This window comes from Ornithorhynchus anatinus (assembly GCF_004115215.2).
Source record: "Ornithorhynchus anatinus isolate Pmale09 chromosome Y5 unlocalized genomic scaffold, mOrnAna1.pri.v4 Super_Scaffold_Y5, whole genome shotgun sequence".
NCBI classification, from domain to species: domain Eukaryota; kingdom Metazoa; phylum Chordata; class Mammalia; order Monotremata; family Ornithorhynchidae; genus Ornithorhynchus; species Ornithorhynchus anatinus.
Window position 1 is genome coordinate 240,522 of NW_024396670.1, and position 14,936 is coordinate 255,457.

A 14,936-nucleotide genomic window follows, 5' to 3' on the forward strand; every position below is an offset into this window, starting at 1 on the left:
TCCCTAACATAAGTCTATCAATTGACTGAAGCCTAGTCCTCTCAAATTTTGTAATTTAAGATTACAGAATTTACTTGAATATATGTCCCACTTTTTTGCATAATTTGTGCATCCCAAAACTTGGGAAAGAGTCGTCAGCAGTAAGGGGAGTGGTTAAAATAAAAACAGAAGAAAAAAATGAAGGAAGGAGGAACCGAAAGGTAAGAGGGCCCTTGAGTCTGCTGTCTTCTGTGGCACTCTCCCAAGTTGTATTCCCCAAGTAGGCATTGAATTAATTATTGCAACACGTAATAGACATTATCATAATAATTATTATAATAACTCCATTCTTTTTCTCACCCTGGCCATTTTGTAAAGATGTAACACCCCATGCCTCCCAGCTAGCCTTTATTTTATGATAGTTTCATATTCTGATTCTCTTTTACTTACCCAAAAGTACAGGCCCGTTTCTAAGTCTTGCATGATGTAAAGAAAACAGCCTTTTAAACTCAACTCCATGAAGCAATCAGTCATATTTATTGTATGCCTACTGTGGGCTGAGCACTTGGTTGAGTACCCAAGCGCTTAGTACAGTGCTCTGCACATAGTAAGCGCTCAATATATACTATTGAATGAATAAATGAATGAATACAATGTAACAGATTTGGTGGCATGTTTCCTTTCCACAAGGAGCTGAACCGTCTTAGGGGGGAGAAAGACGTTAATGTAAATAAATAAATTGTGGCAATGTGCATACTTTCTGTAGGACTTAGGGGGAGTGATGAATAATTGGTGTAAATGCAGGTGCAAAAGCAGTGCAGAAGCCAGTGGGAGAAGAGGAAATGATGACTTAGTTGGGGAAAGCCTCTTGGAGGAGATGCACCTTTAATAAAGCTTTGAAATGGGGAGAGTAATTGTCAGTCAGCTATAATAATAATAATGTTGGTATTTGTTAAGCGCTTACTATGTGCCGAGCACTGTTCTAAGCGCTGGGGTAGACATAGGGAAATCAGGTTGTCCCACGTGGGGCTCACAGTCTTAATCCCCATTTTACAGATGAGGGAACTGAGGCACAGAGAAGTTAAGTGACTTGCCCACAGTCACACAGCCGACAAGTGGCAGAGCTGGGATTCGAACTCTTGAGCCCTGACTCCAAAGCCCGTGCTCTTTCCACTGAGCCACGCTGCTTCTCTAAGCTATGAGGAGGAAGGATGATCCAGGCTAGAGGCAGGACATGGGCGAAAGGTTGGCAGCAAGAGAGATGAGATCGAGATTCAGTGTGAATGTTGACATTAAAGAAGCTAAGTGTGAAGGTTGGGTTGCAGAAGGAAATCAGGAGAGAATTAGGTAGGAGGGGGTGAAGTGATTGAGTGTTTTAAAGCCAATGGTAAGGGTCAGATGTGATCTCCTTCTGGCTAAATCCAACAGCCTTTACTCCATCCTAATCTTTCTTGACCTCTCAGTTGTCTTCAACAATGTGCATCACCCCCTTCTCCTGAAACGGTATCGAACCTTGGCTTCACTCTCTCTTCTCCTGGTTCTCTTCTTACTCTCTGCTGTTCATTGTCAATCTCCTTCATGGGCTTCGCCTCCGCCTCCGACCCCCTATCTGTGGGTATCCTTCAAGGTTCATTTTGGAGCCCTCTCTATTCTCCAGCTACACCCACTCCCTTGGAGAACTCATTTGCTCTCATGGCTTCAGCTGCCACTTATATATGGATGATACACAAATTGATGTCTTCAGCCCTGATCTCTCTCCCTCTCTCCAGTCTCACATCTGCTGCCTTCCAGACATCTTTACTTGGATGTCCTCCCATCACCTCAAACATAAAGCATCCAAAACAGAGTTCCTTATCTTTCCACCCAAATCCTGTCCTCCCTCTGACTTTCCCCTTACTGTAAACAGCACCACTATCCTTCCTGTCCCACAAGCCTGTAACTTTGACATTATCCTGACTCTTCTCTCTCATTCAAACCATGTAGTCAATGCATCACTAAATCCTTTTGGTCCCACCATCATAGCATCGCTAAAGTCCACCCTTTTCTCTCCATCCAAACTGCTGTCTTGTTAATACAATTGCTCATCCTATCCCTCCTGAATTACTGCACCAACCTCCCAGTCTCCTGTCTCTCCCCACTCCAGTCCGTACTTCATTCTGCTGTTCACATCATTTTTCTACAATACATGTCACCCCGCTCCTCAAAAAACTCCAGTGGTTGCCCTTCAATCTCCACATCAAACAAAAACCCCTCCTCATTGGCTTTAAAGCACTCCTCCACTTTGCACCTCCTACCTCACCTCCCTTCTCTCCTCTGCAAGCCCACACACTTCATTCCTCTGTTGCTAACCTTTTCACTGTGTCTTGATCTCACCTGTCCACGCTGCTAATCCCTCACCCATATCCTGCCTCTGGCCTGGATTGCCCTCCCTCCTCAAATAGTACAGAAAAATGCTCTCCCCCACTTCAAAGCCCTATCTCCTTCAGGAGGCCTTCCCAGATTAAACTTCTTCTTTCCTCATCTCCCACTCCCATCTGCATTGCCCTGACTTGTTCCCTTTGTTCTTCCCCCTCCCAGCTCCACAGCACTTATGTACATATCTCTAATTTTTTTTATTTATGCTTATCTCTGCTTCCTCCTCTGTAGACTGTGAGCTCATTGTGGGCAGGGACTGTGTTTGTTTATTTCTGCATTGTGCCCTCCCAAACTCTCAGTACAAATGAATGAATGAATGACTTTCTGTTTGTTGGGTAGATGGATGGACAACCACTGGAAGTTTTGAGAAGTGGGGTTACATGGACTGCATGGTTTTGTAGAAAGTAATAATAATAACAAAAATTTTGGTATTATGTTAAGCACTTACCATGTGTCAGGCACTGTATTAAACACTGGGGTGGATACAAGGAAGTTGGGTTGCGTACAGTCCCTGTCCCACATCGGACTCACAATCTTGGTCTCCATTGTACAGATGAGATAACAGAGGCACAGAGAAGTGATTTGTCCAAGGCCACATGGACAAGTGGCAGTGCCTGGATTAGAACCTGTAACCTTCTGACTCCCAGACCTGTGCTCTAGCAACTGTGCCATGGTGTAAGGCAAGAAGGGGGAAGTATGGACTGAGCTGGGGAAAGACAGGAATTAGGAAGGTCAACAAGAAGATTGATGCAGTTATTAAGGTGGGATAGGATAAGTGGTTGGATTAACATGCTACCAGTTTGGATTAAGAGGAAAAGGTGGAGTTTAGCATTGTTGTGTAGGTTGAACCGACAGAATTTGGTGACAGAGTGTATTTGTAGGTTGAGTGGATGAGATGAGTTGAGTCTAAAGCCAAGGTTATGAGCTGTGAGACAGGTAGGGTGGTGGAACTCTCTACGGTCAAGGGTTTGTGTTGGAATATTAGGAATTTGGCTTTGGATTTGTTATGTTTGAAGTGTCAGCAGTACATCCAGGTAGAGATGTCCCGAAGTTGGGAGGAAATACAGAACTGCACAGAATGAGAGAACAGGCTCTCTCTCATTCACCCCACACATCCAATCCGTCACCAAAACCTGCCGGTCTCACCTTTATAATATCGCCAAGATCCGCCCTTTCATCTCCACCCAAACGGCTATCCTACTGTTCCAGGCTCTCGTAATATCCTGGCTGGATTATTGTGTCAGCCTTCTCTCTGATCTCCCTCCCTTCCTCCTGTCTCTCCCCGCTCCAGTCTATTCTTCATTCCGCTGCCTGGCTCATCTTCCTGCAGAAACGCTCTGGACATGTCACTCCCCTTCTTAAAAATCTCCAGTGGTTGCCTGTCAACCTCTGCATGAGACAAAAACTTCTCACTCTAGGCTTCAAGGCTTACCATCACCTTGCCCCCTCCTACCTCTCTTCCCTCTCTCTTTCTGCTGCCCACCCCACACTCTCCGCTCCTCTGCCGCCCACCTCCTCACCATCCCCCGTTCTCGCCTATCCCGCCGTCGACCTCTGGATGATACACGGATACGCGGTCCTGAAATGCCCTCCCTCCTCATCTCTGCCAAACTAATTCTCTTCCCCTCTTCAAAACCCTACTTAGAGTTCACCTCCTCCACACATCCTATCCGTTACCAAGACCTGCCGGTTTCACCTCTACAGTATCGCCAAGATCCGCCCTTTCCTCTCCACCCAAACGGCTACCTTACTATTACGGGCTCTCGTTATATCCCGGCTAGACTACTGTGTCAGCCTTCTCTCTGACCTCTCTTCCTCCTCTCTCGCCCCGCTCCGGTCTATTCTTCACTCCGCTGCCCGGCTCATCTTCCTGCAGAAACGATCTGGGCATGTCACTCCCCTTCTTAAACAACTCCAGTGGTTGCCTATCGACCTCCGCTCCAAACAAAAACTCCTCACTCTAGTCTTCAAGGGTCTCCATCACCTTGCCCCTTCCTACCTCTCCTCCCTTCTCTCTTTCTACCGCCCACCCCGCACGCTCCGCTCCTCTGCCGCCCTCCTCCTCGCCGTCCCTCGGTCTCGCCTATCCCGCCGTCGACCCCTGGGTCACGTCCTCCCACGGTCCTGGAACGCCCTCCCTCCTCACCTCCGCCAAACTGATTCTCTTTCCCTCTTCAAAACCTTACTTAAAAATCACCTCCTCCAAGAGGCATTCCCAGACTGAGCTCCTCTTCCCCCTCTACTCCCTCTGCCATCCCCCCTTTACCTCTCCGCAGCTAAAGCCTCATTTTCCCCTTTTCCCTCTGCTCCTCCACCTCTCCCTTCCCATACCCACAGCACTGTACTCGTCCGCTCAACTGTATATATTTTCATTACCCTATTTATTTTGTTAATGAATTGTATATCGCCTTGATTCTATTTAGTTGCCATTGTTTTTACGAGATGTTCTTCCCCTTGACGCTGTTTAGTGCCATTGTTCTTGTCTGTCCGTCTCCCCCGATTAGACTGTAAGCCCGTCAAACGGCAGGGACTGTCTCTATCTGTTGCCGACTTGTTCATCCCAAGCGCTTAGTACAGTGCTCTGCACATAGGAAGCGCTCAATAAATACTATTGAAGAGGCCTTCCCAGACTGAGCTGCCCCTTTTCCCTCAGCTCCCTCTGCTCCCCCTCTACTCCCCCTTCACCTCCCCTCAGCTAAGCCCACTTTTCCCCCCTTTCCCTCTGCTCCTCCTCCTCTCCCTTCCCCTCCCCTCAGCACTGGGCTCGTTCGCTCAATTGTATATATTTTCATTACCCTATTTATTTTGTTAATGAGATGTACATCACCTTGATTCTATTTATTGCTATTGTTTTAATGAGATGTTCATCCCCTTGACTCTATTTATTGCTATTGTTTTTGTTTGTCTGTCTCCCCTGATTAGACTGTAAGCCCATCAAAGGCTGTCTCTATCTGTTGCCAACGTGTACATTCCAAGCACTTAGTACAGTGCTCTGCACATAGTAAGCGCTCAATCAATACTATTGAATTAATGAATGAAAATGAGTGAATGAATGAATTCCATTACTGTAGAAGGCACCTCCACTTACCTTGTCTCAAAAGCTCATAACTGTGACATTATCTGTAATGCATCTCTTTTATCAACTAAATAATCACTTAACAAATCCCATCAGTTCTGCCGTCACAGCGTTACTAAAATCTGCCTTTTCCTTGTCTTCCCCTTTTCCTTGTCTTCCAAGCTGCTCCTGTGTTAATCCAAACAGTTATCTTTTCCTGTCTTGCCTACTGCATCAGCCACCTTACTGACCTCTTCACCTCCTGCCTCTGTCTCCCCACTGCACGCCATACATCTATCTACTGCAAAAATCATTTAAAAAAAAAAAAATTTAGTCTCTGTCTGCCTGCTCTTCAAGATTCTCCACTGGGCGGATCTTGGCAATGTTGTGAAGGAGAGACCGGAAAGTTTTGGTGATGGGTTGGATGTATGGGGTGAAGGAGGGCGGAGTTAAGGATGATACCCAGGTTGTGGGCTTGTTAGATGGGAAGGATGGTAGTGCTATTCACAGTGACAGGAAAGTCAGGGAGAGGACATTGTTTGGGAGCAGCTTGAAAGGCAAGGAAAGGGCAGATTTTAGTAATGTTGTGAAGGCAGAACTGACAGGATTTGCTAAGTGATTATTTAGTTGATAATAGAGATACATTAAGGATAATGTCACAGTAATGAGCTTGTGAGACAAGGTCAGTGTTGGTGCTCGCTACAGTAATGGGATGAGAAGGACCTCAGTCTTGAAAAGTGTTGAGCTTTAGATGGAGGGTAGCATCCAGGTGGAGCTGTCCTGAAGGCAGGAGGAGCTACGAGCCTGGAGGGAGGGGGAGAGAACAGGGGAGGAGATGTAGATTTGGGTGTCACCTGCATAAGATGAGAGTTGAAGCCGTGGGAGCAAATGAGTCCACCAAGGGAGTAAGTATAGATGGAGAACAGAAGAAGGCCAACAACTGACCCTTGATGAACCCCTGCAGTTAGTGGATGGGAGGGGGAGAAGGAGCCTGTGAAGGAGACCGAGAATGAACAGCCAGAGAGATAAGAGGAGAACCAGGAGAGGACGGAGTCCGAGAAGCCAAGGTGAGATAAAGCTTGGAGGAGGAGGGGATGGTCGATAGTGTCAAAGGCAGCTGAAAGGTCGAGGAGGATTAGGCTAGAGTAGGAGCCATTGGATTTGGCAAGGAGGAGGTCATGGATGACCTTTGAGAGGGCCGTTTCATTGGAGTGGAGGAGACGGAAGCCAGATTGGAGGGGGTCCAGGAGAGAGTTGTAGTTGAGGAATTCAAGGCAGTGAGTGTGGACGACTCGTTCTAGGAGTTTGAAAAGGAAGGGTAGGAGGGAGATAGACCGAAAACTGGATGGGGGAGGTATGGGCATGTTTGAAGGCCCAGTGGAAGAGACCGTTGGAGAGTAAGTGGTTAAAGATGGAAGTTAAGGAGGGAAGAGGGCAATAGTTTTTATAAGATGAGCAGGAATGGGGTCTGAAGCACAGGTGGAGGGGTTGGCACTTGTGAGGAGGAAGGAGATCCCCTCTGAGGATACTGCTGGGAAGGATGAGAAAGTAGAGGGGAAGGTTGAGATTGGGGCGGGGGTGGAGAAGGGGAAGTGGTGACTTTGGGGAGGTCAGACCAGTGGTGTTTTCATAATGCAGTAGGTGGCCAGATAGTTGAGGGTGAGTAATGGAGGAAGGGGAGGAACAGGGGGCCTGAGAAGAGAGTTAATATCCAGAACAGTTGGCGGGCATGATGGGCATGAGTGTCAATGAGGGAAGAAAAATTGTTTTGCTTGGCAGAAAAGGATAAATTTAAAGTGAACAATGTTGGCTTGATGCTTAGGCTTTCACCAGCAGCGCTCAGCAGCTCGAACATAAGGGCAGAAGAGGTGGACATAGTAAGCTCTCAATAAATACTACTAAATCAATGAATGAATGTAGATTTCAGAATCAACTACGTAGAGGTAGTAGTTGAAGCCAAGGGAGTGAATGAGTTCCCCAAGGGAGAGGATGCAGTTGGAGAATAGAAGGGGAACCAGAACTGACCCTTAGTTAGAGGGTGGAGTCAGAGGAGAACAAATGCTTTGGGCATGTCATTCCCCTCCTTAAAAACCTCCAGGGGTTGCCTATCAACCTTCGCACGAAACAAAAGCTCCTCACTCTTGGCTTCAAAGCTGTCCATCACCTTGCCCCCCTCCTACCTCACCTCCCTTCTCTCTTTCTACTGCCCACCCATACACTCTGATCCTCTGCCACTCACCTCCTCACTGTCCCCATTCACACCTATCCCGCCATTGACCCCAGGCCCAAAGCCTACCGCTCTCCTGGAATGCCCTCCCTCCTCACATCCGCCAAACTAACTCTCTTCCCCTCTTCAAGACCTTACTGAGAGCTCACCTCTTTCAGGAGGCCTTCCCAGACCGATCCCCCCTTTCCCTTTGCTCCCTCTCTTCTCCCCCACCCTCTGCTCTTCCCCCTTCCCCTCTGCACTGTGCTCATTTGTATATATTATTACCCTATTCATTTTATAAATAAGGTGTTTATCTCCTTGATTCTATTTATCTTGATGTTGTTGTCTTGTTTTTGTTTTGTTCTGTTTTGCTTTGCTGTCTGTCTCCCCCGTTTAGACTGTGAGCCCCTCACTGGGCAAGGATTGTCTGTATCTATTGCCAAATTGTACATTCCAAGTGCTTAGTACAGTGCTGTGCATGTAGTAAGCACTCAGTAAATACTATTGAATGAGTGAATCAAAGAAGGCCCCGAAAGAGACAGAGAATGTGCAGCCAGAGGAATAGGAAGAGAACCAGAATAGAAGAGTGTCAGTGAAGTTGAGGTTGGGTTCGTGTTTCCAGAAGTTGGTCCACAGTCTGGAAGGCAGCTAAAGGTTGAGAAGGACTAGGATGGAATAGAGATCCTTGGATTTTGCAAAAGGAGATAGTTGTCATACTTCAACTCAGCCTGCTTGCATCATTCATCTAACGCCAGTGTACTCTGTGCCTGTCTCATCTATCACACCATGACCCCTTCCCAAATCCTTCACCTTTCCTGGAACTCTTTCCCTCTACATGTACGCTAGACCTCCATCTCCTCATAACACATCTCCTCCAAGAGTCCTGCTCCAATTTATTCCTCTTTTCCCAGCTTGTTCTCTCTTATGTGTCATCTGTACACTTGGATATGTGACCTTTGGACATTTGATAGATCAACCCACCCACAGCACTTATGTACATATCTTCAAATTATATATTATAAAGTATATAATATATATAAATCAGATATTCATATTAGTATCTCTCTCCCCTTCCAGATTGTAAGCTTATCCTGGCCAGGGAACCTGTGTACTAATTCTCTTGCATTATACTCTCCCAAGTGCCTAATACAGTGCTTAGCACATAGTAAGCACTCATAAATACAACTGATTCATTCATTCAATAGTATTTATTGAGCGCTTACTATGTGCAGAGCACTGTACTAAGCGCTTGGGATGAACAAGTCGGCAACAGATAGAGACAGTCCCTGCCGTTTGACGGGCTTACAGTCTAATCGGGGGAGATAGACAGATGAGAACAATGGCAATAAATAGAGTCAAGGGGAAGAACATCTCTTAAAAACAATGGCAACTAAATAGAATCAAGGCGATATACAATTCATTAACAAAATAAATAGGGTAATGGAAATATATACAGTTGAGCAGACGAGTACAGTGCTGTGGGTATGGGAAGGGAGAGGTGGAGGAGCAGAGGGAAAAGGGGAAAAAGAGGGTTTAGCTGCGGAGAGGTAAAGGGGGGATGGCAGAGGGAGTAGAGGGAGAAGAGGAGCTCAGTCTGGGTAGGCCTCTTGGAGGAGGTGAGTTTTAAGTAGGGTTTTGAAGAGGGGAAAAGAATCAGTTTGGCGGAGGTGAGGAGGGAGGGCGTTCCAGGACCGCAGGAGGACGTGGCCCAGGGGTTGACGGCAGGATAGGCGAGACCGAGGGACAGTGAGGAGGTGGGCGGCAGAGGAGCGGAGCGTGCGGGGTGGGTGGTAGAAAGAGACAAGGGAGGAGAGGTAGGAGGGGGCAAGAAGATGGAGAGCTTTGAAGCCTAGAGTGAGGAGTTTTTGTTTGGAGCGGAGGTTGATAGGCAACCACTGGAGTTGTTTATGAAGGGGAGTGACATGCCCAGATCGTTTCTGCAGGAAGATGAGCCGGGCAGCGGAGTGAAGAATAGACTGGAGCAGGGTGAGAGAGGAGGAAGGGAGGTGTCTGGGTGTTGGTGACCTTTAAGAGGGAAATTTTGGTCAAGTGAAGGGGACAGAAGCCAGATTGGTGAGGGTCAATGAGTGAATTGGAGGAGAGGAAATGGAAGCAGCATGTATACCCACTTTCTTAAGGAATTTGAGGAATGGTGGGAGGGAGATAGGGCAATCACTGGAGGAAGTCAAGAGTGCAGTTGAAGGTTGTTTAGGAGAAGGATAAACATGAGGCTATGTGAAAGCAATGGGGAAAGGAGTCATTAGAGAGTGAATCGATGATAGGAAGGGGGCAAGTATTTTGATAAGATTAAGGGACGGGGCCTGAGACATAGGTGGAGGGGCTGGATTTTAAGAGAAGGCAGGAGTTCTCTGGAGGTCTTGCTAGGAAAGATGGAAGAGTTGAAGAAGGGTCAAGAGGAGGGAGGGAATGGAGAAGAGAGTGGGAGATTTTAGAGATATCAAACCTGGTGGTTTCAATTTTCTCAGAGTATTTGGCCGGTTTTTGCTGGCAGAGATGTTGTAGAAGGTAGGACAGGAAACTTAAGGAAGGAGTCTTAGTGAGACAGAGGTTTTGAGAGATGTGGTTTTATTTTATTTATTCCTAGCCATTAGTACATTCAAGAGTTTAACAGATACTACTTATCATGGTTATTGTTATCATTATCATTATTGTATGTAATACTGAGGAATTTCCCCATAGCAGAAGCTTGTAATTCTAGTCCTGCCTTTTTCTGAACCTTCTCTTCTTACCCAGGCACATACACTATTGCTGCTTATAAAAATAATCTACTATTCCAGTCCTAAAAAATAGGGGTGAAGGTTGGGAAAATATATAATGGAGGCAACTATGCAGGCAAATAATGAAAATGTCTGAATGCCCAAGTCATATGCAAATTAATAGCTAATTTTTGAAGCTACACCATTCTATTTAGTCAAATATACGTTCTAATATTTTACCTCATTCTTTCTAAGGTGAAAAGCCGTATGAATGCTATATTTGTCATGCTCGTTTTACCCAGAGTGGTACCATGAAGATGCATATTTTACAGAAACATACGGAGAATGTGGCTAAATTTCACTGTCCACACTGTGACACTGTGATAGCAAGAAAAAGTGATTTAGGTAAGTAAATTAAGGTATTAAGATTTCAGGTTAAGATTTCATAATAATAATAATGGTATTTGTTAAGCACTTTGTGCCAAGCACTGTTCGAAGCACTGGGGTAGATGCAAACTAATTAGATTGTCTCATGTGGGGCTCACAATCTTAATCCCCATTTTACAGATGAGGCAACTGAGATACAGAGAAGTTAAGTGATTTGCCCAAGGTCACACAGCAGACAAGTGGCAGAGCCGGGATTAGAAACCATGACCTCTGAATCCCAAGCCCGGGCTCTTTCCACTAAGCCATGCTGCTTCCCTGCTGAGAAGCAGTGAGGTCTGCTGTAAAAGCAAAGGTCCAGAAGTCAAAGGACCTGGATTCAAATGCCGGCTCTGCCACTTGTCTGCCCTGAGATCTTGATCAAGTTACCTAACTTCTCTCTGCCTCAGTTACCATATCTATAAAATAGGGATTAAAGCTGTGAGCTGCACTGAGGAACATGGATTGTGTCCAGCTGATTATCTTGTAATTACCACAGCTGTCAGTATAGTGCCTGCGGCATAGTAAGCATTTAACACATATTAAAAAAATTCCTCTGATTTTAGTATTCTTCAAAACAAAAGGTGATGTTCCTATGTGACGCAGTAACAAATAATTTAGAAAAAGATTATTTTAGGACAAATAGGAAGTTCATAGCAGCAATAGAAAACTATCCCTGAATGTTTTAACTCTCACTTTAAGAACTAAGCTTCCGTAAATCAAGATAGCCTTATTGCAGAGGTTGGACATTAAAAGAAGAAATACTTCATTCAAATTTTACTTCTGTGAGTTTCAAAAGTTTTTGATATTCTGCAACTGCCAGGTGTCCATTTGCGAAAGCAACATTCTTACATTGAACAAGGCAAGAAGTGTCGTTACTGTGATGCCGTATTCCATGAGAGATATGCCCTCATCCAGCATCAGAAGTCCCACAAGAATGAGAAACGTTTCAAATGTGACCAGTGCGACTATGCTTGCAGACAGGTATGCTTGCAAATAATTCCTAGAAGTTTTAGAAATTGAAAAGCAAAAAATGTTGTTCGGGAGTGAGTAACCAAAATTGTACCTAATGTGAAATATTCCACAGTATAAAGGAATACTCACTTGGCATTACCAAGAACATCTAAATTTGACAGCCAAATACCGTTGACCCTAACTCTAGAAAACTCCATTTTTGAGAGAGAAGAAAGTATCTGGGTATACTAGTTTTGCGGTAGGAGGATATACAGGAAAATGAGTGTTTGGGAGAGCAGCTGTTTTCTATTTCTGTTAAGTATCTTTTGAGGTCACAATTGGGTAATCATCTTCAAACAGAATAGTTGATGGCTTGAGCCATTTAATTTTATCCTGTCACTGATAATTGTCTTATAGTAATTCACTCATTCATTCAGTTTTATTTATTGAACACTTAACAGTGTGCATAGCACTGTACCAATCCCTTGAAATGTACAATTTGGCAACAGATAGAGACAATCCCTGCCCAAAGAGGGGCTCACAGTCTAAAAGGGGAAGGCTGACAGCAAAACAAAACAAGTAGTCAGGCATCAATACCATCAAAGTAGATAGATAGAGTCTTAGGTATATAAACGTCATGAATCAAAGTAATTCTCACTCTGATCTCTGAAGATGTGACTGGTAATAGGGAAAATATCCATTACATTATTCTGTACCATTCTTTGTTGCCATTGCCCAAGATTAAAGTCAGATGTAGTTGGGACACTGTGGCTTATTTATGTTTTATGTTCACCACACTTCCTGTTTTCATCCATATGCTCTCCAACTCAGAAGGTTTATTTTGTATCTGCAGCCAATCTGACTCCAGGAACTAAGGGAGATATGAGCAGGGGACCTTGCAATAGACTGTTAAATAAATTGAATATCAACTGTGTGCTGATAGAGAGTGGTATAATACTTAGAATTTATACCAATATGAAACCTGCAGATCCTTACTTTGCTTCATTCATAGTCTTCTAAAAATATCTGTGAGTCTGTAGCTAATAAAGAAGTTTTTTTTTTCCGTGGTGTGCATTTGGTGTAGGTCTGAGTGAGTGGTCTGTGTGTGTAGGGTTGGCATCAATTCTAAATATTATCCCTCTGAAATTCTAATCCTCGTACAGTAAAGTAAACAAGAGCAGCTTTTGTGTTTATGCTATGCACCTGTCATCTGCCTGTCAGATCAGAATTAAGCTAGAGGAAGCTAGGGAAACAGAGTTGACTAGTGGGTAGAGCATAGACCAGAAAATCCAGAGGACATGGGTTCTAATTCCAACTCTTTTATTAGTCTCCTTTGTGACTTTGGGCAAGTGACTAACTTCTCTGAGCCTCAGTTACCTCATTTGTAAAAGGGGATTAAAACTGTGGGACATGGTCTCTTTTGTGATAAGTATATACTGTCAGGCACATAGAAAACGTTTGAAAATCAATGAAAAATAAAAGAGCCAGCAGGGATGAGGCAGTAGCAGAGACAAGGAAACATGAAGGGAGGAGCAAGACAGGGTGCACTACGTACAATTCCCATCTGTGTGCCCCAAGCATCCTGTTAGGGTGGTTAGTAATTTCTGTTCATTCAACACAGTGCCTGCTGACCGTTTTTACATAAACTCAAACTTAATTCTCTGCTGTGATTTCCAGGGGTATAATTTAAAAGGATCTCCAGCAGAATTTTGAATTAAGATCTGGTCAGGGAAATTATATTTAGGGTAGAAGTGGGCAAGACTTAACAGGTACATCACTTGCAGAGTTTTTAAATTTTTTTAAAGAGAAAACACTGCTCTCAAAGAGGTACTTATCTAAGCAAAGTCAAAAATGTATATTTTGTGGAAATAGAGGTTTTGGAAAATGAAAGTGCTACTTCAATTTAAAGTATTATTTTGGTTGCCCAGATTAATTACTGAAACTGTTTTATACCTGCTTTTAGGAACGGCACATGATCATGCATAAGCGGACCCATACTGGAGAGAAGCCATATGCTTGTAGTCATTGTGATAAAACCTTCCGCCAGAAGCAACTACTTGATATGCACTTCAAGCGATACCATGATCCCAACTTTGTCCCTGCTGCTTTTGTCTGTTCTAAGTGTGGTAAAACATTCACTCGCAGAGTAAGTGCCAAGGTCTCACTTCCAAATACATCTCACCTGTTGTAGCATTTTTTTGATTGCTTCAATGGTATGTTTAAAAAAGAACTCACTTCATGAGTTTATTTAGTTTTTATTAGGTTTTTTCAGTTAGTTGAGTTGGTAAACGCTAGAATTCCTCTCATCATTAAATATGCATAAGACTTTTTAAAGTTTTAAATTAGAAAAAGTAATCAGTTATACCAACTATTGACAAGGAATACTGTAACTGATTACCATGATAATCCCTCCAGGTAATTTTGGGACGTGAAAAACTTGAAGGTCTTCCAAACCAAACCTGCCAAACCAAATGAAGATACTAGGCCTTGTCTCTCCCATGATTTTGGGGAAGCAGCTCTTCCACTTCTTTCCAGTCCCTTGGCCACAAAGACCCCAGAAACATACCCCTGTGCTCCCCACTAGTTCTATTTTCCTTTTTCTAACATATATTATTTTGTGCAAACATGCTTGCTTGTGTGTGCAATCAGTAAACACATTACTACTACTCTGCTCCATAATTCATTGAAGATTAAGGAAAAGGTTCTAGGTCTCCTTTGCAAGGTTAGGTATGAATGTTCTATTTCTCCTTTTGCCCAGGAAAAATCTCAGGTCATTAGAACCTCTAGGTCTCATAAGGCCTCAATATGTTTGGACATCCCTTTACTCTGAAAATCCATCTCTTCCCCTCATCCTCCCTGGGTAGAAATGTATTTCCCTTTTCTTGAAATACTGGTTAGTTTATTTTGTCGAATCAACAGCTAAGTGCTGCATGACATTAGACAAGTGACATAAATTCTCTGTGCCTCAGCTCCCTCCTACTTAGACTGTGAGCCCCATTTAGAACCTGTTTGTCTCATATCTACTCCAGCGCTTAGTACAATGCCTAGCACACAGTAAGCACTTAACAACTACCACCACCATTATTAGGGCACTTATTATTACTTTTTATTCTCTGAATGGTGTGCTTTGTGGTGCAAGTGAATGTCTGATGAGTCCTCTTACCCATATCATTTCCCTTCCGTC

At 44.2% G+C, this 14,936-nt stretch overlaps 1 protein-coding gene across 5 annotated transcripts in view; it reads left to right on the forward strand.

The window, feature by feature from the left end:
* LOC114808721 (transcriptional repressor CTCF) overlaps positions 1-14,936 on the forward strand; it is a 95,646-nt gene that overhangs the window by 24,344 nt on the left and 56,366 nt on the right. For all 5 annotated transcript variants that reach the window (XM_029056535.1, XM_029056543.1, XM_029056536.1 and 2 more), the window contains 3 exons: positions 10,631-10,780; positions 11,622-11,782; positions 13,716-13,898. In XM_029056535.1, the coding sequence (XP_028912368.1) occupies positions 10,631-10,780; positions 11,622-11,782; positions 13,716-13,898 (494 nt within the window). The remainder of the gene's footprint in view (positions 1-10,630; positions 10,781-11,621; positions 11,783-13,715; positions 13,899-14,936) is intronic.